Below are 25,128 nucleotides of genomic sequence, written 5' to 3'. Positions count from 1 at the left end.
TTTTTGTTCTCTCTCTCCATCTCTCTCTCTCTCCCTCTCTCTCTGCTGTGCAGTGGATGATCTGCAGATTTCCTGCTACCGTATCATGTGTAGCATCTATTCTCTGGGCACTGTCAAGAACCCACACGTGGAGAAGTGAGTGAGCTCAGTTGAGTTGAGTTGACTTGAGATGACTTGACTTAATTTGACTTGAATTGAGTTGACTTCTCTTGAGCTAAGTTGACTTTATTTGATTGACTGGACTTTAGTTGACTTTAGTTGATTTGACTTGAGTTGAATTGAGTTGATTTGACTTCCTGAGTTGAGCTGACCTGACTTCAGTTGAGTTGACTTCTCTTAAGTTCAGTTGGCTTGAGTTGACTTCTTGAGTTTGAGTTTCTTGACGTCATTGTATTGAGTTGTGTTGGGATGAGTTGAGTTGTCTCTGAGCATTTGTTGCTCCTGCAGGCACAGGCCAGCTCTGGGTGAGTGTCTGGCCCATCTCGCTGCTGCCATGCCTGTGGCCTACCTGGAGCCATACCTCAATGAGTACAACGCTTACTCCGTCTACACCACCAAGACCCCGCGGGAAAGAGCGAGTGAGTCCCTCTCTCTCCCTCCCTCCCCCTCTTTCTCTCTCTCCCTCCCCCTTTATCACTCACCCTCCCTCCTGCATATATTTCCATCCCTCTTTCTCCCTTCCTATTTATTTCCCTTCATTTTACTCCCTTTCACTACCCCCTCCTGCCCCCTTCCCCTTATGAAAATGAGTGTCTAATGTTATACAGATGAGAACAGGTCTTTCAGCCAATCCAGGCTCATTTTTCCACCACCCCCCACACCTCTCGGGCAGCTACCAACATGTTCAGATTATCTCCCTCTTTCTGCTGCCCCTCTCCCCCAGTCCTGGGCCTCCCTAACCAAGTGCAGGAGCTGTGCCCAGACATCCCAGAGCTGGATGTCCTCATGAAGGAGATCGGGGACCTGGCAGAGTCTGGTGCCCGCTACACGGAGATGCCCCACGTGATCGAGATCACCCTGCCCATGCTGTGCAATTACCTGCCTCGCTGGTGGGAGAGGGGGGCGGAGAACTTCCCCGAGCAGGAGGGCGAGCTCTGCACCGAGGTCACCTCCGAACACCTCAACCAGCTTCTGGGCAGCATCATGAAGATCGTGGTCAACAACTTGGGCATCGACGAGGCCTCCTGGATGAAGAGGCTGGCCGGTGAGGTCTTAACGCACACATGGACCACAGTGCAGGGCTACTGAGTTAGCTGGATAACTGCACTGAGTAAAACCTGGAACTCTCCCTAATCTGGACTGAAGTAAAAAGAGCTGTTTACGGTTTTACTCAGTTATATTACCCGGCTAACTCAGTTGTCCTGCTTTGCAATGCAGGCCCCTGGTCTTCGCTCTGATCTCTAACTCCACTCCTACCCAAAGTAGGAGTAAAGGCAGCACCCCCCCCCCCCTTGGGCTTAGTAGTAGTGTGATTTGCAGATGTGCTCTTTGAACCTGCTGTTCCTCTCCGCAGTGTTTGCTCAGCCCATCGTGAGCAGGGCCAAGCCGGAGATGCTGAAGTCGCACTTCATCCCCACCATGGAGAAGTTGAAGAAGCGCAGCGGGAAGGTGGTGGCCGAGGAGGACCACCTGCGCATGGAGGGGAAGACCGAGGCTGACAGCGAGGAGGGAACCATCCGGGACGAGTTTGCCGTGCTCTGCAGGGACCTCTACGCCCTCTACCCCCTGCTCATCCGCTATGTGGACAACAATAGGTACAGCCTTCTCCTCAAATGCCTTCAGCTGCACATTTCCTGTGTGTCACTAAGGCAAGCATACAGTACTTCCTGTGTGTCAAGTCCTCTATGTGTCTCTTAAGGCCTGTGTGTCACTTCCTGTGTCTGTCTCTAAGGGAAAAAACACTTCCTGTGTGTGTCACTAAGGGCAAAGGTGACTGACCTGTATACTTCCTGTCTGTGTTATTAAAGGGTGTGGTGACTGATCTTTTCTCTTCCCATGTGTGTCGTTAAGGGCAAAGGTGACTGACTTGTTCACTTCGCGTGTGTAACACTACATGGTTGTGGTGACTTTGAGTTCACTTCCTGTTTGTGTCTCGAAGGGCGAGGTGGCTGACGTGTCCAGATCCTGATGCAGAGGACCTTTTCAGGATGGTGGGAGAGGTCTTCATTTTCTGGTCCAAGTCTCACGTAAGCCTCCAGAACTGTCCCCATCTTCCCCATCTTCTGCCTCTTGCTCCTGTCCCCTCACTTCTCTTTCTCCTCTCCCTGACCTGACATCACTCAGCCTCTACATTCCTGACCTCTCTCACTGTCTGTCTCCATGCAGAACTTCAAGCGGGAGGAGCAGAACTTTGTGGTGCTGAATGAGATCAACAACATGTCGTTCCTCACAGCCGACAGCAAGAGCAAGATGAGCAAGGTGGGGCAGACAGGCGTCAGACTGCAGCAGACAGAAACACAGCACAAAAGAGTAGAAAAGAGTAGAAATATAGAAGCATTCAGTCCCGGGACAGCAGTATCGTATAGATTGGATATTTCACATTTAAGGTCCTCTTTGGAATAGATATAATGTCTCTACAGCATAGCTAGCATAAATACACACCGTGCATCACTGAAAACAAACATTAATGTTTCGTATAGATGAAGTTGAATGGTTTTGTTGCTGTTGGATAGGTGTAGGTATAAAACTGAGCTGGGACGCTGAGTTTGAGCGATTGAGATGATGTTAGACTGGATGAGATTTTTGAGGCATCTTTCCACCTTGGCTTAAGAAAGAGAGAGTCGCTGCATTTCAGATTGTGTGGTCTCTGTAAGGAGACATGAACTTCATTCAGAGTGAATCAGTAGTCTGTGCAAACTTAAATGACTCAGACCGAGACAGTAGTCAGAGCGAGTTTACAGGAGTCAGAGTAGGACTGAGACATGAGTCACTTTACAGGACTCATTCAGTGTGAATCAGGAGTCGGAGTGAGTTACAGGAATCAGGAATCTTACAGATAGGAGTGAGAGTCATGGAGGTGCAGCGGGATTGGTGTTAACGGTGTTCTCTCTCTGACTGTCCCTCTGTTCTGTGTTGGTGCGGACGCTGGGTCTCTAGGCCGGAGACGGAGAGGTTAGACCGTGTCTCTGCACGAACGCTGTGCTGACCGCATGGCATCTTCTGCCAGGGGCCTTTTCATCAACCTCCCCCACACACTGGCACACACACACACACACACACACATACTGCTACATCACACTGTTAGACACTGGCACATATACACGCACAGACACACACACACTGGTATATCACACGCACATGCATACTGCCCTCACTGTTACACTTTGGCACACAGACACGTATGCACACTGCTACGTCACAGTGTTACACAGTTGCGCACACAGCTACATCAGTGTAACACACTGGCACATGTACACACTGCCCCGCTACATCACACTGTCACACACTGTCACACATACACACTGCCCTGCTACACAACACTGTTACACACTATCACACATACACACTGCCCCGCTACATCACACTGTCACACACTGTCACACATACACACTGCCTCGCTACATCACACTGTTACACAGTTGCACACACACACATACATACACACACACACACACACACTCACCCTGCCTGTGTGTGGGGGAGGAGTTGGGATGCGTTTGATGAAAGTGCTCCCCTGTAGAGGCGGGGTTATGGCACGGGGCCCCCGCGGGTGCTGAGGGTCCAGCCACACCCCTCGGTGCCAGCGGCGGGTCACAGTCCCATCTCCCTGCTCGTGGGTTTGATGAGTTTGCCTTCCGTTGACTGTCGTTTGTTTGGGAACCTTCGTACTTGTTAAATCTCCTATTTCTCTCTTTTTTTTTTCTTTTTTTTTCGTTGGTCTTTAGCTTTTGCGGTAAACCTCCATTCCAGAAGGGGGCGCTCTTAAACCCTTCCCTTCTCTCTGCGCCCATCATTTGGCCTTCCATCCATTAATCGCTTCTTCAAATGACCCCCCAGACAGAGTCTCCCCGAAACCCACTCTCCCCCCTCCCTCTGTGTCTGTGTGACATTGGGCGGTTAGTGAAAAGAACAAGGGTCATGCCCTCTTGAGTGATGCAATCATGATGAGGGTGGGGAATCTTGAACATATTTTGGATTAATAATATTCTCCCTTTTAAACCGATTAATCAAACGTCTTCACTAACTTTTGACCTTTTCACACCCTTCTTATCCTAAACCACCTTTAACTCATGCCACACCCTCCCCCACCTTGACTTTAAAACACTACTTGGAGAATGGTTGCCTTTCCAGACTGACCCCTCACTGCTTCCTGCCTCACAGGAAAAGGGCTTCAGAACCAGATGATTCAGGTGTGGGGGACCTTAGTCAAACCATCTTCCCCCACCCCGCCACCCCCCAGGTCCTTAAAGAGCTCATAGTCTCTTGGATTTAGTGTCTCGGTTAGTAGAGACAGCATGAGATTGAATAGAGGGTAGATGATGGAGATGATCCTACTGTCCTACTATCCCCCAAACACGAGAGCTGTAGGAACAGAACAGACTTCCTGTCCTCCGCTGTGGAGCTCATTACTGTTGGATCCTGTTACCTCCTCTGTGAGGACCTCCTATGGCCTGCAGGGACACACACACATGCACTCCCATACACACATGCATAATACCAACACACACTCATACTCACTAAAACATACCCACACACACGTACACATTGGCACACACACTTACACACAAACTCACGTACACATACATACATGCCAACACACATACAACACAACACACACACACACACACACACACACACAGCAGGCCCCAGGTGGATCCCAGAGAGCTGATAACAGCAGGAATGTGCTCCCCAAGGACAGGACAGGAGGGTGGGAGGAGACCAGTAGGGCCCAATGGAGTAGACCCCCCTCCATACTGCTTTTTTTCGAGAAGGTTCTGGATTTCCTGCTGTGCGCTTCTGTGTGGACTCTGCTGCACTAACAGTGAGGGCTGTTCTTTTGTGTGTTAAGCTGGTGTTCAGGCCAACTACCTTAGACTCCTGCTGCTAACAAGTGGGTTTTTTTTATTTTATGTTATTTATTTATTTATTTATTTATTTATTTATTTATTTAATTTTTTATTTTGCTCATGCAAACCAGAGGTGTACACTTTAGCACACCTTCGTTAGCTCACCTGGCACACTTAACAACCATACACATGTATAATCCCTCACAGCTAGCGCTGGTGTTTTTGAGTGGAGTGCTTGCTTTTCAAGCATGTTCGTTTTACTTTCTCTCTCTCTCATGACGGAATGGCTTCTGTATCCTCTCACAGATTGTGTTGGTTCATCGTAAGTGACCCCCCTCCCTTGTTTGACTCCACCCCATTTTCCATCCATCAAACAGAGTGACACATTAAACCCTCCCCCCCGTAGAAATGCACTTTCAAATCAGTGGCCAATGAGATTAAATGGTGTAAAAGTTCAGCACATTCATTTACCATTTAAACGAGCAAATATAGTTTAATCAATATTCGCCTTAATGTATCTTAGGTTTTATTTATCGAAATTAGCCAATGTGATTATGTATTTGATTTGTTCTCGTATGGGCTGATTCCATAATAGCCCTATTCTACATGGGTTAGGAAGAGAATCTTTTTGAATTGTGCAGGTATGAGTGTTTTAGCCTCATGTGCAGGTAAGTAAAAGAAGTGGTGAAAAAAACCTGACAATAACAATATGCACACAATATACACATTCTACACGTACACCAAAACATGAAGCATTCTGCAGCAATCAATGCAGGGGAGCCTATGCGTTTCTTGCCCACTCATTGAAACTAAAGTATGTATTGGAGCTTTTAGAGCACTCCATTTTATGTTTTTCCAATGCGTTTATAAAAACACTTTGATATTTAATGGCTACCTACACCAACATTCTTTTTTTGTGGACATTTTATTGCTACAGTAGTTGTGCCAGTGTTGATAGTTGAATTGATGCCAATATTGCAACATTAAACTCTGTTGCATTGGGTTTGAAGTTATCGTGGTTGTTTTGGCAAGTACTTGACAAGAACAAAAGAACCCCCCCCCCCCTTTTATGTGTGAAATGAGATGGCCCACTGTACTCTCCCAGGGTGGTGGCTCAGATGTGGAGCGTTCCAAGAAGAAGAGGCGGGGGGACCGCTACTCTGTGCAGACCTCGCTCATCGTGGCCGCCCTGAAAAAGATGCTGCCCATCGGACTCAACATGTGCTCCCCTGCCGACCAGGAGCTCATAAACTTGGCGAAGATACGATACTCCCTGGTAGAATATCCCCTGCTCTCACTGGCAAATGCCAAAACACATAAGACCAGCTAAACAAGTATTTTAGTCTTATATTGAGATCTTTATGTGTTTATTTAACTTTTACTTTTAAACCAGGCCAATTAAGACAAAAATATGCGGTGAGACTGACTCATTTCAAGATTTCCCAGTGCCGTAAGAAAATTTGACTTATCAAGCTGACATTAACAAGCTAATACTTGAGACCAAGTTTTATGTCCTAAGTCTTATTGCAAGTCTAAAGTGCTTGGTAAGTGACATATCTTTTTATTTTCTCTCTATCAATTTTGACCTGAATTCAGTTGACATGGGTCCTTAATTACGGTGCATTACAATAATTTCACAGCTCATATGAAGAAGAAGTGAACATTGTGTTTTGTGTCAGGAGCGCTCCTGGAAATAAAATATGCAAGTTTGTCCCAACAATGAATAATGTCCGAATGACTTTACAGAAGCTAACAAAAAGAATGATTTACTGCTGCCTCCATGGCAACATGGGTCTAAGGCACTCTAGATTATCTGCTATATCATCTAGTGTGCCTTGGGCCCGTGTTGATGTGGAAGCTACATTAATTTTTAGTTTGCTTCTGTAACTTTACTTGTTTGTTGGTTACACTTAGAAGATCATTTTCACCTTTCCACTGTGTTTCTTGTGTTTTTTCTCTGACAGAAAGACACAGATGAGGAAGTGAGAGAGTTCTTGCAGAACAACTTGCATCTCCAGGGCAAGGTGAGTGTGGCTCTGCTTCTGGGGCAGTGATAGTCTCCACTTCACTAAGTTGCTCTGGATAAGTGTCTGCTAAGTCCTTGTAAGGCTGCGACGTACAGAAAACTAACACCAACAAAACAGCTTGGTAGTTAGCTTCGTATCAGGTAGCTGATAGCCTTACTCTGTAATCAGGTGAGACTTTGAGACTTGGTTAGACCACATTACCTATACTAGCATAAAGTAGCTCTGTTTCCCTGGCTAAGTATGGTCATTCCTTGCTATGTTAGCAATGCTATATTCGCTGTGCTAGCTTCCCTGGCTAAGTGTAGTCACTCCTCGCTATGTTTGCTATGCTAGTGTAACATAGTTCCGTGAGTGTGTTGGCTAACCTCTGGCTGTGGCAGGTGGAGGACCCCTCCATGCGCTGGCAGATGGCTCTCTACAAGGAGACCTCTGGGAAGGCGGAGGATGCCGAGAACCCAGAGAAGGTGGTGAAGAGAGTGCAGGAGGTCTCCGCTGTGCTGTATCACATTGAGGTGGTGAGTAGCCCTGCTGTTACATTTCATTTCATGGGGTTAAGGGCCTTGCTCAGGGGCCCGACAGTTGCATGGATCTTATCGTGCCTACATCAGGGATTTAACCACCAACCATCCAGGTCCCAGTCATGTACATTAGCCACTACAGGCTGCCCCAACAAATTGCCCTCCACACTGACAGTTACACTAAACTGCCTTTCTCAGTACTCTCTGTATTTATTCTTCCCTCAGACGGAGCACCCCTTCAAGTCTAAGAAGATGGTGTGGCATAAACTCCTGTCGAAACAGCGCCGCAGGGCTGTTGTGGCCTGTTTCAGAATGACACCCTTGTACAACATTCCCAGGTAACATGGTGCATACACACACATGCACACACACAATGACACATTAATCCTTATCATTGTTAAACAGTGAAACATACAGTATATGTACCTCTATTATGCATAAAGAAGATAAAGCAAATGCAAAAATATTTGAAGAGTGACAGAAATGTTCTCTTTGCTTTATCCCAGACATTCCGTTCTTGATTAAACTGCACATACCTAATAAACTGTTATCTCTTAGAGCCTTTGTGTGGTATTTATGCATGTTACACCCAGTGTTGACAGAGAAAAGACACTGGTGTAGAAAAGTTATTTTTACTGTTAACGTTACCCTGAGCACTCAGGAGAAGTAGGCACAAACTTTTGCAACTGAATCTTATAACTCACATCAGCCAGTTGGGTTACAGTGCAATGCAAGCATGGACTTTAGATGGTTCTTTCAACCCGTGTTTTGTCCATATTTCCTTTTTAAAAACGTTGGTAACTTTCTCCGTGCTGTACCAGCACTCAATTCGCTCTCCTTCTCTTGCTCGTCTTAGTTTAGTTACTTCAGTCACCACCTGCATTGCCTTGCATTGCCCCCTACTGGTCACAGTACGTGCAGCTACGACATTTAATTGCATAAATACTGCTTTTTATGACTAATTCTGGCAGATCCTACACACACACTCATAATTCTGGAACGCTAATGTGAGTATCGAATGTACATCATTACTGAACTCCCCATCTCCCCACAGACACAGAGCATCCAACATGTTCCTGGACGGTTATAAACGCAACTGGATAGAGACAGAGGGATACTCGTTTGAAGACAGAATGATTGATGATTTGTCTGTGAGTACACACGCATACACGCACTTACAAACACAAACACATGCAGTTACACACGCTCTCACACAGACACGCACACACAGACATGCATGGAAACACAAAGCACATACACATGTACTGCACACACACAAACACTAGTTGTGCACACACACAAACATACACAAATAGACCCACACACATTTTTCCTTTCTTAACTAATCCTTCACCATACAAACCATTGTTTGAGATGATGTTTTCCCCATTTAAACTTTAGAAAACCATGGAGGAAGAGGAGGAGGAGGAAGAAGAGACTGAATCGAAGCCCGACCCCCTTCACCAGCTCATCCTGCACTTCAGCCGCACGGCTCTCACCGAGAAGACGTGAGCCCCCTCACACACCCCCCCCCCCAATGACCCACCCAGAACGACCTTTACACACAGTCTCTTTTTGATTCTTGAGATTAGATCCAAGTTATTGTTTAGCTTTTTTGCTTTTTGTAGACTCTGGTAAAATTCCTGTATAATGCTGACATTTAAAAAAATATATGTTTTCACCAGTTCCCACCATGTGTGATCAGCGCCTATTATATCAGACACATGATTGACTGGGCAGGACCGGGGGCTGCTGTGGAACAGACAAGACAAATTGTCACAAGAAAGTTATTCCTCCTGCAGAAAATACATGTCAGTACACTGCAGACTGCAAAACTACAGACTGCAGAACTACTGACTGCATAGCCTCAGACTGCAGAACTACTGACTGCATAGCCACATACTGCAGAACTACTGACTGCATAGCCACAGACTGCAGAACTACAGACTGCAGAACCGCAGACTGCCGACTGTATAACCAGACACAGCTCTTTTGCTTTGTGTTTGCTTAGTGTTCAGTGTTTCAAATGGTGTACATATACAAGAAGTCATGAAGCACGTCTCTCACTTCATCCCTCTCTATGTTCATACTGTGTCTCATTTCATCTCTTCTCTGTATTGCAGTAAACTTGATGAGGATTATCTATACATGGCATACGCCGATATTATGGCAAAGGTGAGCTTTTAAAATGTGCTCTTACTGTAATTAATTTCTCATCACTTAGTAAAATTGTGTTATCAGTGGAAGGTTTGTGGTGCATCCCTAATGACAGTCTCTGTGTCTGTCTGTTTGTCTGCTGCAGAGCTGCCACATTGGTGAGGAAGACGAAGGTGGAGAGGAGGGTGGCGAGGATGAGATGTCCTTTGAGGTGCGGCAGACAGAGATGGTATGGGGGGGCCTGGGGCAGGGGCCAGGGGAACATCGGAGCTGCTGCTTCCCACGATGCACTGCGTGACCGAGCCCGCCACTGCATGCCCTCCGACCCCCCACCCCCCTCCTAACACACCAGACCCCCCCAAACCTATCCGACCCCCTCAACCCTATCCAACCCCCTAGCCCTATACTATACCCCTCCTACACTATTCTACACCCAACTCCCCAATCCTATCCAACCCCCCAGCCCTATACTATACCCCTCCTACACTACCCTACACCCACCACCACTGACCCCCCCAACCCTATCCAACCCCCCGGCCCGATACTATACCCCTCCTACACTATTCTACACCCAACTCCCCAACCCTATCCAACCCCCCGGCCCTGTACTATTCCCCTCCTACACTATTCTACACCCAACTCCCCTAACCTATCCAACCCCCCGGCCCTGTACTATTCCCCTCCTACACTATTCTCCACCAACCACCACTGACCCCCCAAACCCTGTCCCGAATACTCCCCCACCCTGTACTATACTATACCACCCCCCACCCTTCAACCAGTACTGCATCCCCTATTCTACTCCTCTTTTATAACCCCTCACTGTTCCACCTCATTCCTCTTCACCTACACCCCCCCCCCCCCACTCTCAGATCCTGTGTTTATTGTCTGACAGTGTCACTAATTGGCCTCTCCGATTGCATAAGGCCCCTTGTCCTCACTCACTCACTCACTCACACACTCACTCACCTAGTTGGTTTGTGTTTCCCTTTCTGCGTGTGCCCTTGGAACGATCCCTCCTTACTGAGGACCTCTATGTCCCCACTACCCGCTCGCACTTTTTATTAATCCTCCTCCTCCTCCGCACTCACCAAAGACTACAGTAAAAGCCTGCCCAGTCTCCCCTATTCCCACTCACACACCCTACGGCTCTCAAGCACACCAGCGTAGACACACACATATGTAAGTACGCAAGCACTGTTAGTGCTATCTGTGAGATCTCTAGTGGCTAGGCTTGCTGGGAGGGTGGGATGGCCCCAGTTGGGGGGTGGGGGGTGGGTTTGACTAGGTTCTTGTAGAATGTTGGGTTCTTTGGGGTGGTGGGTGCCGTTTCAGCATGCATTGTGGGTCCCATTGGAGTATTTGTTGATGTTACAGTATCTCTTTTGTCAACAGGCTAAAACACATTTTATTTAAATACTATTGTACTAGCTGATAATATTACAAATAGAAAAATAATAATAATACTTTACAGGCTCTTAAAGAAAATTGTTGTCCCAAAGTAAAATTTTCATAAAACACTTGCGTATGTTGAATTAAACTGGATTTAGGAAAATGTATTTCAGGACCTGAAACATTTCAGGGCAAAATTCCAATTAGTTTGGGGGGACACCTCTGTAATAGGAATGTTTTTTCCCATGCTACAATTATCTCATCATAAATTATGAAAAAGATACAGTTTACTGTTATTTAAGATTTTTAGAACAATTATTTCATTTCACTTCCAAAAACGTTCTGAATAAAGTGAAGAACTTGCTCTCAATTGCATTAATTTTGGTGGAGAGTCATGTTTATGTGACTATAGTGTCCATGTACTCAGCTGGGACTGGTCTGACACCCAGTCAGAGGCAGCAAGGCTGTTTCCTGTAGTCGAGCGTTTGTTCCTGTTAGCAAACGTGAGCGGCGGGAATAACCTTATTCTGTCTAACCTCATTCTGAATGTATCCACGACTAACACTCACAGGTGGGAAGAGTGAGTGAATAAGTGTGTGTGTGTGTGTGTGTCTGTAGTGTGTGCATGTGAGTGTGTGTCTGTAGTGTGTGTGCGTGTCTGTAGTGTGTGCATGTGAGTATGTGTCTATAGTGTGTATGCGTGTGTGTGTGTGTGTGTGTGTCTGTAGTGTGTGCGTGTGTGTGTATGTAGTGTGTGCATGTGAGTGTGTGTCTATAGTGTGTGTGCGTGTGTGTGTGTGTCTGTAGTGTGTGTGTGTGAGTGTGTGTCTGTATTGCGTGAGAGTCTATGTGTGTGCGTGCGTGTGTGTGTCTGTAGTGTGTGAGTGTGTGTCTGTAGTGCGTGTATGTGCCTGTAGTGTGTGCGTGCGTGTGTGTGTCTGTAGTGTGTGTGCCTGTAGTGTGTGTGTGTGTCTGTAGTGTGCGTATGTGTGTCTATAGTGTGTGAGTGTCTGTACTGTGTGCGTCTCACGGCCTTGTCTCTCTCACAGGAGAAGGAGATGGAGAAGCAGAGGCTCCTGTACCAGCAGTCTCGGCTGCACGAGCGTGGAGCGGCAGAGATGGTCCTGCAGATGATCAGCGCCTGTAAAGGTAGCGCCTCCTGTGGCCCCTCCGTGCATTACAGCTCATACAACACACGCCATCACATAGTACATCAATCATACTGTCGTCACGGTAACGGTGCCCCCTCTCCACACCTGTCCCAGGTGAGCCGGGAGCCATGGTGTCCTCCACCCTGAAGCTGGGCATCTCCATCCTGAACGGGGGGAACTGCGATGTGCAGCAGGTAGGGGCCCGGGCGTGTGCACAGAGAGAGTGTGCATAGGGTGTATGGGTACTGGGGTGTGTGCGGGTGTGTGGGTACTAGGGTGTGTGTACTAGGGTGTGTGCGGGTGTGTGTGGGTGTGTGTGGGTGTATGTGTGCGGGATATGTGCAGGTGTGTATGGGTGTGTAAACGCACTCAGCTGCACGTTCCTCTCCTCTCCTCCCTCTGCAGAAAATGCTGGACTATCTGAAGGATAAGAAGGACGTGGGATTTTTCCTGAGTGCACAGGCCCTGATGCAGACCTGCAGGTGTGTCTCCTCTCCCTTACACACGGGGGTTTATGTGTGTGTGTGTGTGTGTGTGTCTCCTCTCCCTTACACATGTGTGTGTGTGTGTGTGTGTGTGTGTGTGTGTGTGTGTGTGTCTCCTCTCCCTTACACACGTGGGGGTTCATGTGTGTGTGTCTCCTCTCCCTTACACACGTGGGGGTTTATGTGTGTGCGTCTCCTCTCCCTTACACACATGGGGGTTTATGTGTGTGTGTGTGTGTGTGTGGGTGTATGTGTGTCACTGAAGACCTGTGTTGGTGTTGATAATGATAATGTCTCTCTCCTCTCTCTCTCCTCTCTCTTTCTCTCTCTCTCTGCTCCCTCTCCTCTCTCTCTCTCTCCTTTCTCTCTCCTCTCTCTCTCCCTCTCTCCATCTCTCTCTCAGTGTGTTGGATCTGAATGCCTTTGAGAGGCAGAATAAGGCGGAGGGGCTGGGAATGGTATCAGAAGAGGGAACCAGTGAGTTCACCCACACTCTGCTCTTGTATCGTACACTTTCATTTTAGGCATTCTTTACATGCACACAGAGGCAGGCCAGGTTAGGCACAAGGGAGCAAAGGCATGGCTACACCTGGGAATTGAACCTACAACATACATTTAATTTAAGTTACAAACCCAGTTCCCTAATCATTATACCAAACTGCCACTGCCTCCCGATGAATTTGCAATCTCACACATGATGATTCTCACACTCTAGCAAACCATACACACACGCATTTCACCTGTAAGTGGCTCATCATCAATAATTCGGTGGCACCTGTGATATTAGGATAGTCAGAGAGCTCATATTAATTTTGAATATTTTGAATATTCACCACATCTCAACAAAAAGTTTGTGGACAGTATTATTTGGTCAGTATTGTATGGTAGAACTGACACTAGGGGTAAATGTCTGTTTTCCCTTCTGTTAATTATCTGTTGGAGCAAATCAGTAATTTACCTCTATTTAAACTTTGTGTTTTCAATTAGAGCTGTATATATGAGCATGATACTCAATTTCCTGTTCATATGTATCGTCTTCCTGTCTGTGGTGTAGCAGTATCAAACCTGCAGGTATAAGGGTCAGATCTCAGTGAGTACAATGATCTTCACTAATGTGTTGTGAAGTCTCACACGTTGGCATGGATTTACCACACCCCAGTCACCAGACGCCCGGTTTGTTTGCTGCGTGTTGCCTTTATTAACGGGATGTAACATTAGGAACGGAGTTCGGACTGCTGGGAGGACCCAGGAGCCGGAGCATTCCCAGAATGCAGCAGACACACAACATTACACATGGGATATCTGGGTTATGCCTGTACATAGATTGCAGCCAGCCCTGCCAGCCCTGTCTCATGGGATGTATGTACACACCTCTAGGCCCTGTTTTGCAGATCCACGATTACATTCTCACAGGTAGACTGCAGTTTTAAAACAAAATGTCCACTCGGGGAGGATAAGAAGCTCAGACTTTATGGAATATAACATTACGAGCATTTTTTAAATCCTACGGAACTTCTCATTTTTACATGGCGTCATGTGTGGTGTCTGTGCAGACGTGATAACAGAATGTAAGATTAATGAATAAAAATAAAAATATAGAAATGAAGATTTAATATAGTTTGTTGTATTTACGCCATGAGGTCTGATATCTTATTGTATAAATGTGTTTTTTCGAACCCAGATTGCGAACGGGGGACAGTAACGTGCTAACCACTAGATTGAACCCCTACTGTAAACAAGCATTGTTGTCAAGCCTTGCATGGCAACCAATCGCCGTTGGTGTGTGAGTGTGTGTGAATGGGTGAATGAGAAGCATTAATTGTACAGGGCTTTAGATAAAGGCGCTATATATATGTCAACCATTTACCATTTAAATGACTACCCCCCAGTGGACATTTGATTTTGAAAACCCACCTGTGAGAACGTAATTTGACTTCAGAGGTACATATTTGCCATGAGGCTGGGTAGCAAAACTCACTGCAGACTCCATAGGGAAGAGGTGACAGGATCAGAAAGCAAAGAACTGACATTTAACATGTGGACATTCAGATTAAGGCTTAAGGCTTTATGTGTTCTACCATACTGTATAATTGGGACTGTTACTACATGTTTCTGTGGTCATAATATTGTATTATTATAGTTAATAAAATTAGTTTTTTATTATTTTGGTACATTTTACACGTTTTATAATGAACTGCCATGCATGCAGGAAAATGGTATGTATGGGCATTCATTAATATGTTTGTAAAATGTTAAACAGATCAGGGTAATTAGCATAATGAGTAATTACTCAGAGTAGATCTGTGGATGGTTTATTGTTAATCTCACTCCCCTGCCAAAAGCCTGGACTGCTTGTTTCTAACTCACTGCTCACTCTCTCTCTCTCCCCCCTCCATCAATATCATCCCATCCCGCCCCCCCCCCCCTTATTCCTTTGCATCCTTTACCGTCATCCTCCCATCGCGGTTCTCAGACATCAAGCTAGAACGTGGTAAATAAAGATCTCTCTTTCTCTCCTCTTCAATACCTGTCTCTTTCTCTGTCTTTCTATTAGTCTTTCTCTATCTTTTTTTCCCGTGCGTGGAGTCAACCTGCATTTCATTTCGCACTCAAGGACCTATATATGGAAGAAACACTTTTCGGTCACTTAGCAGTCTTGTACTTAGCAGTACTGGTCTTCAATGGCCATCACTATCTTAAATTAATTGACTTGATACGTTACCTCAAACCACTATCTTAAACTCTTGTGTGTATTTGGGTAGTTCTTATTTAATTTCCAAGAACTTCCTCCATCTTACAGATTACAAAAAAAATTCAAAGTGATTGAAAAGTTGTTTTGATTTCATGCCCCTTGAGTGTCTGACAACAGATCTACTGTAACTCCAAAACCCTGATGGTTGATCAAAGGGAAAGAAAGAGACAGTCACAGGAAAACAGCCTGTCCTTGCTTTCCTGGACAGGTGTCAGTACCATCCTTTTGGAACAGCCTGAAATGAACTGCAGCCTTGATCAGAAATTCCAGAAAGTTCTTTCTGCCCGAATGTGCCAATTAGGATGATTGGAACATTTCTTCTGAACGGTCCATTGTCTGATAAACCGGTCATGTTTTTCTTTGAAAAGAAGCAGTGTTTTGCATTTCTAAGAGTCATTTGGGTAAGAGCATTGCCGGTGCAGATACATATTGGCACGGTCGCATCTAACTTGGCACACTGTTCACGATGAAGAACTGTCTGCTTGACTATTTTATCTCTGAAATAAAGCAGGGTTTATTTAGAAATTGTGCCTAAGAAAAACATGTTTAGCTAAACACATGTGACATATGGCAGATGGTCCTTAAATGTTTTTATTTGGAGTACTGTTTATCCCTCCAGATAATTTAACTGAGATTTGATGAGTTTTCTAGATATCCGCTGTACGTGGCTCACCGTGATGCAACGGACTTCAATGGGTCTGTACCTTTTGTGGCTTCAAAGCTCCAAAAGTTTGAGAGGAAGATAGCTTAATTAGAGTTTTAGGGGAACTGCCCCTTTTACTATATTAAAACTGTTTTATTAGAGGCATGGAAACTATGCAAGGACAGAGTGTATTGAAATGTTTTAAACTGGCCTTCAGTAATTAGTCAATAAAAAATAAAAAATCCTTGGCTGGAACAATGGGCATTTTCCTCTTTTCATACATTTATCTTATTATTTTCTTATGAAGGGCTCATATGCCAGGTAGGATTCAACAAACACACCTTACTTCAGAATCTAATGAAGATGTCCGTTATAATACAGTATGATAGATGGCCAATTGGATTAACAAGACTGATACCTGATTGGATAGACTGCAGGTTATTTGTTTATTTGCAAAACATAATAATATGGTGAACTGTTGTAAACTTTGTCTTCTTAACAGTCCACTAAAATACGTTCATGAAAACATTTGAGGTAAGAAATAAGCAATGCAGCAACTGCATTCTTGGTCCGTATTTGATCTGCTAGTTTGAAAGTTTGATCTGAGTTATGTGTGCCAGGCGAGCTGTGCTGACATGCACTGCAAGGCTCTTGTTTACATGACATAGCCTACCTAGGACTGCAAACGGTAAAGTGAAAACTAAAATACATGCAAAACATCCCGTCTCCAATTCAACTGATGAAGCAGGACCACTAACACTAGAATATATGAAAAACATTAAAACTTTTATTCAACTGACGAAGCCCATTATGTCCTAGTGATACACTTTCAGAGAATGTGTGAACTTTTATCTGATAAACCAAGAACTTTCCCATAGTCCCACGTGATCTGACTGAGATTCTTTGATTGGGATGCAATATCTGAAGAGAACAGCTCCATGCATCCTTTTATTAACAGGATATGGAGAGCACCTTTATTATTTATGATAGGATGTCCATCTTGTCACATGCTTTGCACGATGTAATAACTCATAATGTCGTCTTTTAGTAGCGATTCTTATTTCCAGTTCAAGCTTCTGAGTACGTGTGATTAACTTTATTCTGGCATTGGTATATTTAACATACTAATCCAACATGCAACTCATGTCAATTATTTTATAGAGTTATGGATTAATCTCAGTGTTATGATGGCTATACTGTTTTTCTGTGTCATAGCATTTAAGTTTGATTTTAGTTGCTATGGTGTGTGTTGGAGTATTTTAAAAATGTTGTTACAAACAGAATCAGTAATAAATTAGTTTAAAAAGGTTCATTTTAAATGTTATTTACAGGTGAACTTGGGTAAAGGACAAGCAACAAAAGTGAACATAACCTGAACTATAAGCCATAGAAACCTTATATGAAATTGTGATGAACATGACATAACCTGTCATAAGCAGTCATAACTGCATATAACGGCTTGTTGCATGTCACAGCACTGTCATATTGTATGCAGCAGACATTTTGAAAAAGTTGAATTCTGTGCATACATTATGACGGTGGGTTGACATTTGTCATTTTCAGCAATATGCTGCAATGGCTGGTTATGAATGGAATTATGTCTTGCTTTTGAGAGTGTTATGGGCATACAGCTAACCCTGTTTACTGCTTCTGACTTTGGCAACTTCAAGCTGCTATTGACAAACTGAAGATTATACCCTGGTGTAAATCCAGCTATGATCAGCTTGAAATACCAGCTACCAGCTGTTTCAAAACCTAGCTTGAGCTGTTTTTTTCAGAATGGTATGACACAATAATATTATCAAGACACCATTATTTCTCCCTTAGGCAATGCTGACACTAACCTAATGACAGGTGATCTGCCACATTGATTGTGTTGCCGGGTAGAGTTCATCCAGGCAGGTGTGCTGAGGTCCGCCACTGGCCCTGTGTTTGCAGGATGACATGACAGGAAGCACTGCTGGATTTGTGTGATGAGGAGATGATGGTGCATTCTTTAAGCCAAAGTTGTCCAATCAACAGCCGCTTACGAGTCAGTGGGCTAATGGAACCCTGCCTGCCCTGAGAGCCTGGGGAGATCCATACAGATTCTATTCTCTGTGACTCCATTTTGTGTCTGATCAAGGGTAAAGGAGTCCACAAGCTTGAGGATATCTAATTCTGGGATTATGACACACTGATTTCCCTTTCCCTGTTCCCCAAGACCCCCCACCCTCTCTCCCCACACTGTCCCACTCTGATGTTCCAAAACGCCCCCTGTTCCTGCTTTTCTCTGGCTTGGACCAATCTTCCTCTACCCTGCCCCACCTCTTCCTCCCTTACTGGAGTTTGTGGAGTCCAGTAGATCTGTCCCGCATGACTGTGTGCCCATGTGTCTATGTGTGTGTTTCTGTGTTGGCGGAAGATTATAAAGCCCTCATCTTTAACTGTAACTATACCTGTGTGTCTGTCCATTACATTTCCTGTAATTTGACTCATCCGGTTTGATACAGTCTCGGTTAATGTCTCTGTAAGTCCATATTTGTGTGTGTGTGTGTGTGTGTGTGTGTGGATGTTTTGTGCGTTACACATTGGTGTGAAACTGTAAGTTTCACTGTCTATATCTGTCGTGCTGTTGTTGTTGGTGCTTGACTGCACTCTTGTGTGGTAGCTAGTTTGTGTGTGCCGCTCTGTGCAGACATGTTTTCTGTGTGGCTGTGCCAGAGGTGGGGGAGGGGGCCGTCGGACTGAAACCAAAGCTCCACACTCCGTCATTCTCTCTACCGCCCTGTTGTACCCCTGTTTGCCCGTCTGCTTTCATAGGGACAGACAGACAGGCAGACAGACTAAGACAGACAGACAGACTGATAAACATGTTCCAGAGAATTCTTTGCAATTCCAACTAACGTGCTAACCAGGGAGGAGAAGGAAGCTAATGTATTCACACCCACACATGTGTGCAGGTGCACGTACACGCGTGTTCTACTTTGTGTCCACTGGAGCTCTGAGCATCTGGGCTCTTCCATGACTAAAACACCACTAGTTTCCCATTAATATTATCTTTAAAAACATGTAGTCTTAACAGTTATGTTTGCTCCCTGTCTCTTTCTCCCTTTATCACATTCTTAACAGTTTCTTTCTCTTTCTCTCTCTCTCTTTCTCTGTCCTCCCTTCACATGTTCTCCTTCTGTCTCCCCACTCAGATGAGAAGGTCATGGCTGACGATGAGTTCACCTGTGACCTCTTCCGCTTCCTGCAGCTGCTCTGTGAGGGTCACAACAACGGTGAGCGTTTGACCTCTGAGAATACCCTGCATCGTCTGTTAGAATTCAATTGCAGTAGATCGCTCTGTGTTCTGTTCTGGCGTGTTAAACTGAATCACTGTTCTGGGATTAGAATAGTTCAGGGATTAGATTTTTATTTTATTTTTTTCTCTATTTTTTTTCTTCATGTTTTTGTCTCTCTTTGTTTATGTAATATCATTGGTGTTATTGGAGTGTAAATAAAGAATGGTTAAAATATATACAAAATGATCTCTCTCTCGCTCTCTCTGCAGACTTCCAGAACTACTTGCGCACACAGACGGGAAGCACCACCACCATCAACATCATCATCTGTACTGTGGACTACCTACTGCGGCTACAGGTAGGATCAAACACAACTTGTTGCCCCCCCCCCTCCGCCACCCCACATCCTCTTTACATTTTTGGAGGGGGAGGTCATATATTGTGAAATTGGTTTTCCTGCAAACTGATTGGTTCCTGCTAGTTTTAGCCTTTAACAGCGTGAAATCTGGGCATAATTACCTTACATTTCACATTATTTAGCTGATGCTTTTTATCCGTCCGACTTACAGTTGATTAGACTAAGCAAGGGACAACCCCCCCTGGAGCAATGCAAGGTTAAGGGCCTTGTTCAAGGGCCCAACAGCTGTGCAGATCTTATTTTGGCAACCTTGCGGGTCCCAGTCATGTACCTTAGCCACTGCGCGACAGGCTGCCTTACATCAGAGGTCAGCCTCATTAGGTGGTAGTATGATCCCGACCGCTGATCCCGACCCCCCTCTCTGCCCAGGAGTCCATCAGTGATTTCTACTGGTACTATTCTGGGAAGGATATCATCGATGAGCCGGGCAAGAGGAACTTCTCCAAAGCCATGACGGTGGCCAAGCAGGTGTTCAACAGCCTGACAGAGTACATCCAGGTGAGGCATATATTCTGTAGTATGTGTGTGTGTGTGTGTGTGTGTGATGTGTGTGCTGTGTGTGCTTGTCATTGCTGATTCTGTCCATCTTATCTGGTATGTCTTTTATTCTCTCTCTTTCCCTTCATTTCTTCCCTTTCTCTCTACTTCTTTCTCCTTCCCCCTTCTCCCACTCCCTCTCTCTCTCCCTCTCCCTTCCTCTCCCTCTCTCACTCCTCTCTCTCTCCCTTCCTCTCTCTCTCCTTCTCCCCCCTCTCACTCCCTCTCCCCTCTCTCTCCCTCTCCCTTCCTCTCCCTCTCTCACTCCCCTCTCTCTCTCTTTCTCTCTTTCTCTCTCTCTCTGTCTCTCTCTCTCTCACACTCGCTCTCCCCTCTCTCTCTCTTTCTCTCTTTCTCTCTCTCTCTGTCTCTCTCTCTCTCACACTCGCTCTCCCTCTCCCCCCTCTCTCTCTCCCTCTCTCTTTCTCTCTCTCTGTCTCTCTCTCTCTCACACACTCTCTCCCCCCCCTCTCTCTCTCTCTCTCTCTCTCTCTCAGGGCCCATGTACAGGTAATCAGCAGTCCCTGGCTCACAGCAGGCTGTGGGACGCAGTGGTCGGCTTCCTGCATGTCTTCGCTCACATGATGATGAAGCTGGCGCAGGTACGAGCCCCAGACAGATCCCCCCAAACACCCCCCCCCCCCCCCAATCCCGTGCTCTTCCTGTGCCGCCCGCGAATGCTGCCAGCCACACACACACACACACACACACACACTGTGCAGCTTCATTCACAGTTCTGCTTGGCTCTGCTGCGCATTAACCACACACACCTCACTGTACACTCTCCCCCCGACTTTATGCAAGAGAAATAATCTTCAAATCATTCACTACTCGCATTTGCAACATTACAATGAAATGTTGGCAATGTTGAATATGTTGAATGATATAAAGTTTGTCAATTTTCAGTTGCTTTGTGTTTGGTTTAAGTGAAGTTAAGTGTTCCTTGTATTACTGTTTCAGACGGTGCTGAATTGCATCAGTTGTATGTTCCAGTCATTTAGCCCACTTTTGTTAAATTCATTCTGATGCCATTTCGCCATTTTTCACATGGTCACTGCGGAGTAACATATTTATTTATTAATCTATGGAAATAATTTGAGCATAAATTGCTTGGCCATTATGTCCTTCTGAACCGTTTCTCTCTTTTACAGACTCTGCTTCTTAAAAAATAAATACCCTTAATGGGGTTCTACAGTGGGGGGGGGGGGGTCTATGAATTAACTATTTGGTTGAACTGGAAAAATATTTCATATTTTCACTAGATTGATGAAACTGCCTGAGAAAATGGGCAGCCTGCCAAAAAACCTTTTGTGAGATTCATTATTTAGTCTGTGTGATTTTAAAAGTATACATTATTTATTTCAAAAATAATTATTTGCCCAATGTGGGGCTAAACATGTCCAATTCTTTACCTAATTTGGAATGTTTACAACTACGCTGGGAGCTGCCTTCACAGGTGATCCTGTCTGTTGAATCGGGAGAATGTAGACAGCCGCAGTTCCCCTCCGAAACTCAAGGTGGCGCCAGCTGATTCTTTACACACCGCAGTCGGAAGACATCTCATACGTAGCTTTAGCATGCAGTCCACAGGCACCCGATCCACCAGCGAGGGTCACCAGAGAGGGATGAAATGTGAAAACCCAAACCGACTGAATCCTTCCCTACCAATCGCCAATGAGCATTCGCCATACGGAGCTGCAGGCCACCTATTGGCTTCATTCGGTCTCCAATTACACACTGTTTCTCACTGTATCCACCTGTCTCTGTAGTCCCTCTCTGCTTCCTCTAACGTTCCTACGCAGCTTCCTGTTTACACTCAAATGGTACACATCAGTTCCCTAATTTTTTTCCAAAAATACTCATTTTTGTATTCCATCTCTCCCATTTAGTATAAGAATGGAATTTGGCTGATTTTAATCAGATATGTATTTCATCCTGCAGTAGTAAAACATCACAGTCTTATGGTCATGGTCTGTACTGTTAGTTGAGTAGGGTCACAGTTACAGTATGTAGTCATGGTTGTGACTGTAAATAAGATGTAATAATGTGAGTAAAGACACGTCACGGCATGGTTTTAACAGTACTGTTAGTTGAGTCAAGAGCAGTCTCAGTCTTATGGTCATGGTTTTAACAGGACTGTTGAGCAAGGAGTAAGGATCAGTTACAGTCATTCACACTCCGTCTAATGTTAGCACTTCACTAAATTTGTGTGGAAGTTTTCCTCCTGCAGCATCAGGGTCTAAATGATTTGTCCCATTTGTGTAGACAACCCATAATTACAGCCCCAGTTAATGGTTTTACAGTGCAGCTGCTGTGTATTATCAAAGCGAACTCATTTCAGGCAAACTGTTCATTGTATTTGTACAGTACGTAAAATGTTTTTCCAGACACAAGAGCACACAAAAGCACTGCAGACATTTGAGGCTTTAGCTGAAACCCTACCTTTGTTTTTTAACCAGTGTTTGGTCCTGTCCGTCTGGAAAGGGGGCCCCTCCCTATCTATACTTACTAATGCACAGCAGCTCAAACAGAGCCGTCCAGTAACCCTGAGAGCAACATTTCCAAAGAGACACAATCGATTTCAGCATGTGTGTAAAAATGGGATAAGAGGGAGAGATTGTTGAAAATACAAAAATGATTTAAAAATGTTGTTGTTGGATAACATTTTTATTTTGGTGTGTGACCCTGCCAGATGCATCCTCGAGAAGGACTTCGAAACGGAGTAAGACCTTGTTTACCCCCTTACGCTGACATCTCACGCATAGTCCTCTGCTGCGCCCCCCCCCATTCTTCCTCTTCTTCATCCTCTCTTTCTGACACTCCATTATCTTTAGGCTCGCTTCCCCCTGGAGTGTGTCTGCTTCTCTTTGCATTCGCTTTCTTTAGCATAGATATCCGAAAATTACAAATTATGATGAGACACCGCAAAATAAACGAGAAGCAAGAAACTGCTTCCACTGCTGTTACACCAGAATAGATTTCCAGGGCATTAAGTTTACATGGTGTTGAGCAATGGATTAGGTGATCACAGTTGCATTATGGGATGGAAAAAAGGTTAATTTGTTTCAGGACCGTCAGGAAGCAGGAAATGACGGTGGCAGAATAAACATTCTTCAGCCGCTGTGCTTGAGCCGACATTGAAACCTCTTGTACATTTTTTTTTTTCCAACATTTTATTTGCTCATCTCATGGGCCAGCAAGGTCAGACTGAACGCACATCCACAGTCTCCAGAACGTTCTTTTGATGGTCTTGGATCAGGTGGACTGCCTTCATTCTGTGTTGGTTGCCATGTTACAGCTGGCCGTGGCTGCAGGTGTGTCGCTGTGCTTGTACTTGCCCCTCTCGCATACCTGTTCTAGGGCGTGGCTTCCACAGCACTGTGCTTCGAGCACCAATGGTGCGCTGCCGCTCCCTTGGTGAGTCATCTGATTGGCTGCAGAGCTGAGGAAGCCAGCCACCGTTTTGCCCATAAAGTGATGTGTACCAGGCCGTCTGTGTGCGTGGGATTTTGTGTGTGTGATTGTGGGGTATGTGTCTTTGTGTGTATTTATGTGTGTGTGATTGTGTGTGTGCCTTTCCTCTCCTTCTTCGTTTGCGTTCTCTGGCTGCTCTGGTCTAACGCTCGCAATGTATACCTCTCATTTAAATGCAATCCCAGGATCATTTATGGAGTACAACACACTCTGAGGTAAGGGGCCAATGAGCCGGCTCCATCCTCTCCTTCTTGTTCCTGATGCCAAAAGCTATCAAAGCCCCTCGATCTGTCACAAATACACACACACGCACGCGCGCACACACACACACACACTGCCACCTGCAGTGGCTCCCTCAGTTCCAGTGTGTGAGCCATTCTATGGTTTACCATAAGCCAAAGACTCCTAAATACGTGCCGCCGACCCGTATGGACAGGAGGATCATTGTGCAGCTTGTCATTTCATGTCTGATTTTGGGAATTAATGATCACAGGCATGTCTCATTGAGTGACTTTCATCTTTGCAGGCTATATTTTCCTTAGGGGAGAGTTTTGTTTCACCTGGCAATCCCATACCCTTTCCTTACTTCAGTTTATGCTTAAAGCAGGGGCCAAGTCTTTGTTCCAGGGCAGATTTGTCCTTTAAAAACTTTATATGCATTAATCTGTTTTAATCTCTACATTAAACAAATTATCTATGTTGTTGCTTTTTGCTTTTCTTGGATGCACGTCTTAATCTATGTGTGTACTTTTTTCTGATAGCTAACAGATCTGAAAGCGGATCTAATTAAATCTAACGATAGCAGACCAAACTGATTACAGACAGAAAATGACCCAAGTTTTTCATTATAACTTTTGGGAGATGGTAATCCATTTGAGCTATTGGCCTTGTAATTGACAGGTATGTAGGTTTCTGTGCTGGACTTTACTGTAAAGACAGGAATATGGCTGGTGTGCTAACACTTCTTTTGTGATGTTGTTTTGCTGTTTGTATGTGTGTGTGTGTGTGTGTGTGTGTGTTTGCGCCCTGTGTGTGTGCGTGTCTGTGTGTGTGTTTGTGCCCTGTGTGTGTGTGTGTGTGTGTGTGTGTTTGCACCCTGTGTTTGTGTGTGTGTGTGTGTGTGTTTGCACCCTGTGTGTGTGTGTGTGTGTTTGCACCCTGTGTGTTTCAGGATTCAAGTCAGATCGGCCTGCTGAAGGAGCTCCTGGATCTTCAGAAGGACATGGTGGTCATGCTACTCTCTCTCCTAGAGGGTAAGAGGTCAAATTTCTGTTGGCGCCTCTCAGAAAATCTCTCTCTTCT

At 45.2% G+C, this 25,128-nt stretch overlaps 1 protein-coding gene across 7 annotated transcripts in view; it reads left to right on the top strand.

Annotated features, from left to right (window-relative positions):
* Window positions 1-25,128, top strand: part of ryr1b (ryanodine receptor 1b (skeletal)) — a 105,591-nt gene that overhangs the window by 63,301 nt on the left and 17,162 nt on the right. Inside the window, exons 65-90 of one of the 7 annotated variants that reach the window (XM_061216707.1) lie at window positions 54-135; window positions 448-578; window positions 884-1,204; window positions 1,514-1,754; window positions 2,099-2,186; window positions 2,326-2,418; window positions 3,097-3,111; window positions 6,112-6,282; window positions 6,971-7,030; window positions 7,414-7,548; window positions 7,777-7,889; window positions 8,606-8,702; window positions 8,953-9,059; window positions 9,675-9,726; window positions 9,854-9,919; window positions 12,150-12,249; window positions 12,366-12,445; window positions 12,657-12,733; window positions 13,140-13,213; window positions 15,210-15,227; window positions 19,314-19,394; window positions 19,667-19,755; window positions 20,185-20,313; window positions 20,850-20,954; window positions 23,045-23,074; window positions 24,998-25,079. In XM_061216707.1, coding sequence (XP_061072691.1) covers window positions 54-135; window positions 448-578; window positions 884-1,204; window positions 1,514-1,754; window positions 2,099-2,186; window positions 2,326-2,418; window positions 3,097-3,111; window positions 6,112-6,282; window positions 6,971-7,030; window positions 7,414-7,548; window positions 7,777-7,889; window positions 8,606-8,702; window positions 8,953-9,059; window positions 9,675-9,726; window positions 9,854-9,919; window positions 12,150-12,249; window positions 12,366-12,445; window positions 12,657-12,733; window positions 13,140-13,213; window positions 15,210-15,227; window positions 19,314-19,394; window positions 19,667-19,755; window positions 20,185-20,313; window positions 20,850-20,954; window positions 23,045-23,074; window positions 24,998-25,079 — 2,637 coding nt within the window. Of the gene's footprint in view, window positions 1-53; window positions 136-447; window positions 579-883; window positions 1,205-1,513; window positions 1,755-2,098; window positions 2,187-2,325; window positions 2,419-3,096; window positions 3,112-6,111; window positions 6,283-6,970; window positions 7,031-7,413; window positions 7,549-7,776; window positions 7,890-8,605; window positions 8,703-8,952; window positions 9,060-9,674; window positions 9,727-9,853; window positions 9,938-12,149; window positions 12,250-12,365; window positions 12,446-12,656; window positions 12,734-13,139; window positions 13,214-15,209; window positions 15,228-19,313; window positions 19,395-19,666; window positions 19,756-20,184; window positions 20,314-20,849; window positions 20,955-23,044; window positions 23,075-24,997; window positions 25,080-25,128 lie in introns of all 7 variants that reach the window. The other 6 variants (XM_061216706.1, XM_061216710.1, XM_061216708.1 and 3 more) reach the window with 6 other exon arrangements.

The sequence above is a fragment of the Conger conger genome, chromosome 13 (genome assembly GCF_963514075.1).
Source record: "Conger conger chromosome 13, fConCon1.1, whole genome shotgun sequence".
Classification (NCBI taxonomy): Eukaryota; Metazoa; Chordata; class Actinopteri; order Anguilliformes; family Congridae; genus Conger; species Conger conger.
Note: the sequence above shows the minus strand (reverse complement) of the source record. Positions and strands in the feature narration are given on the sequence as shown.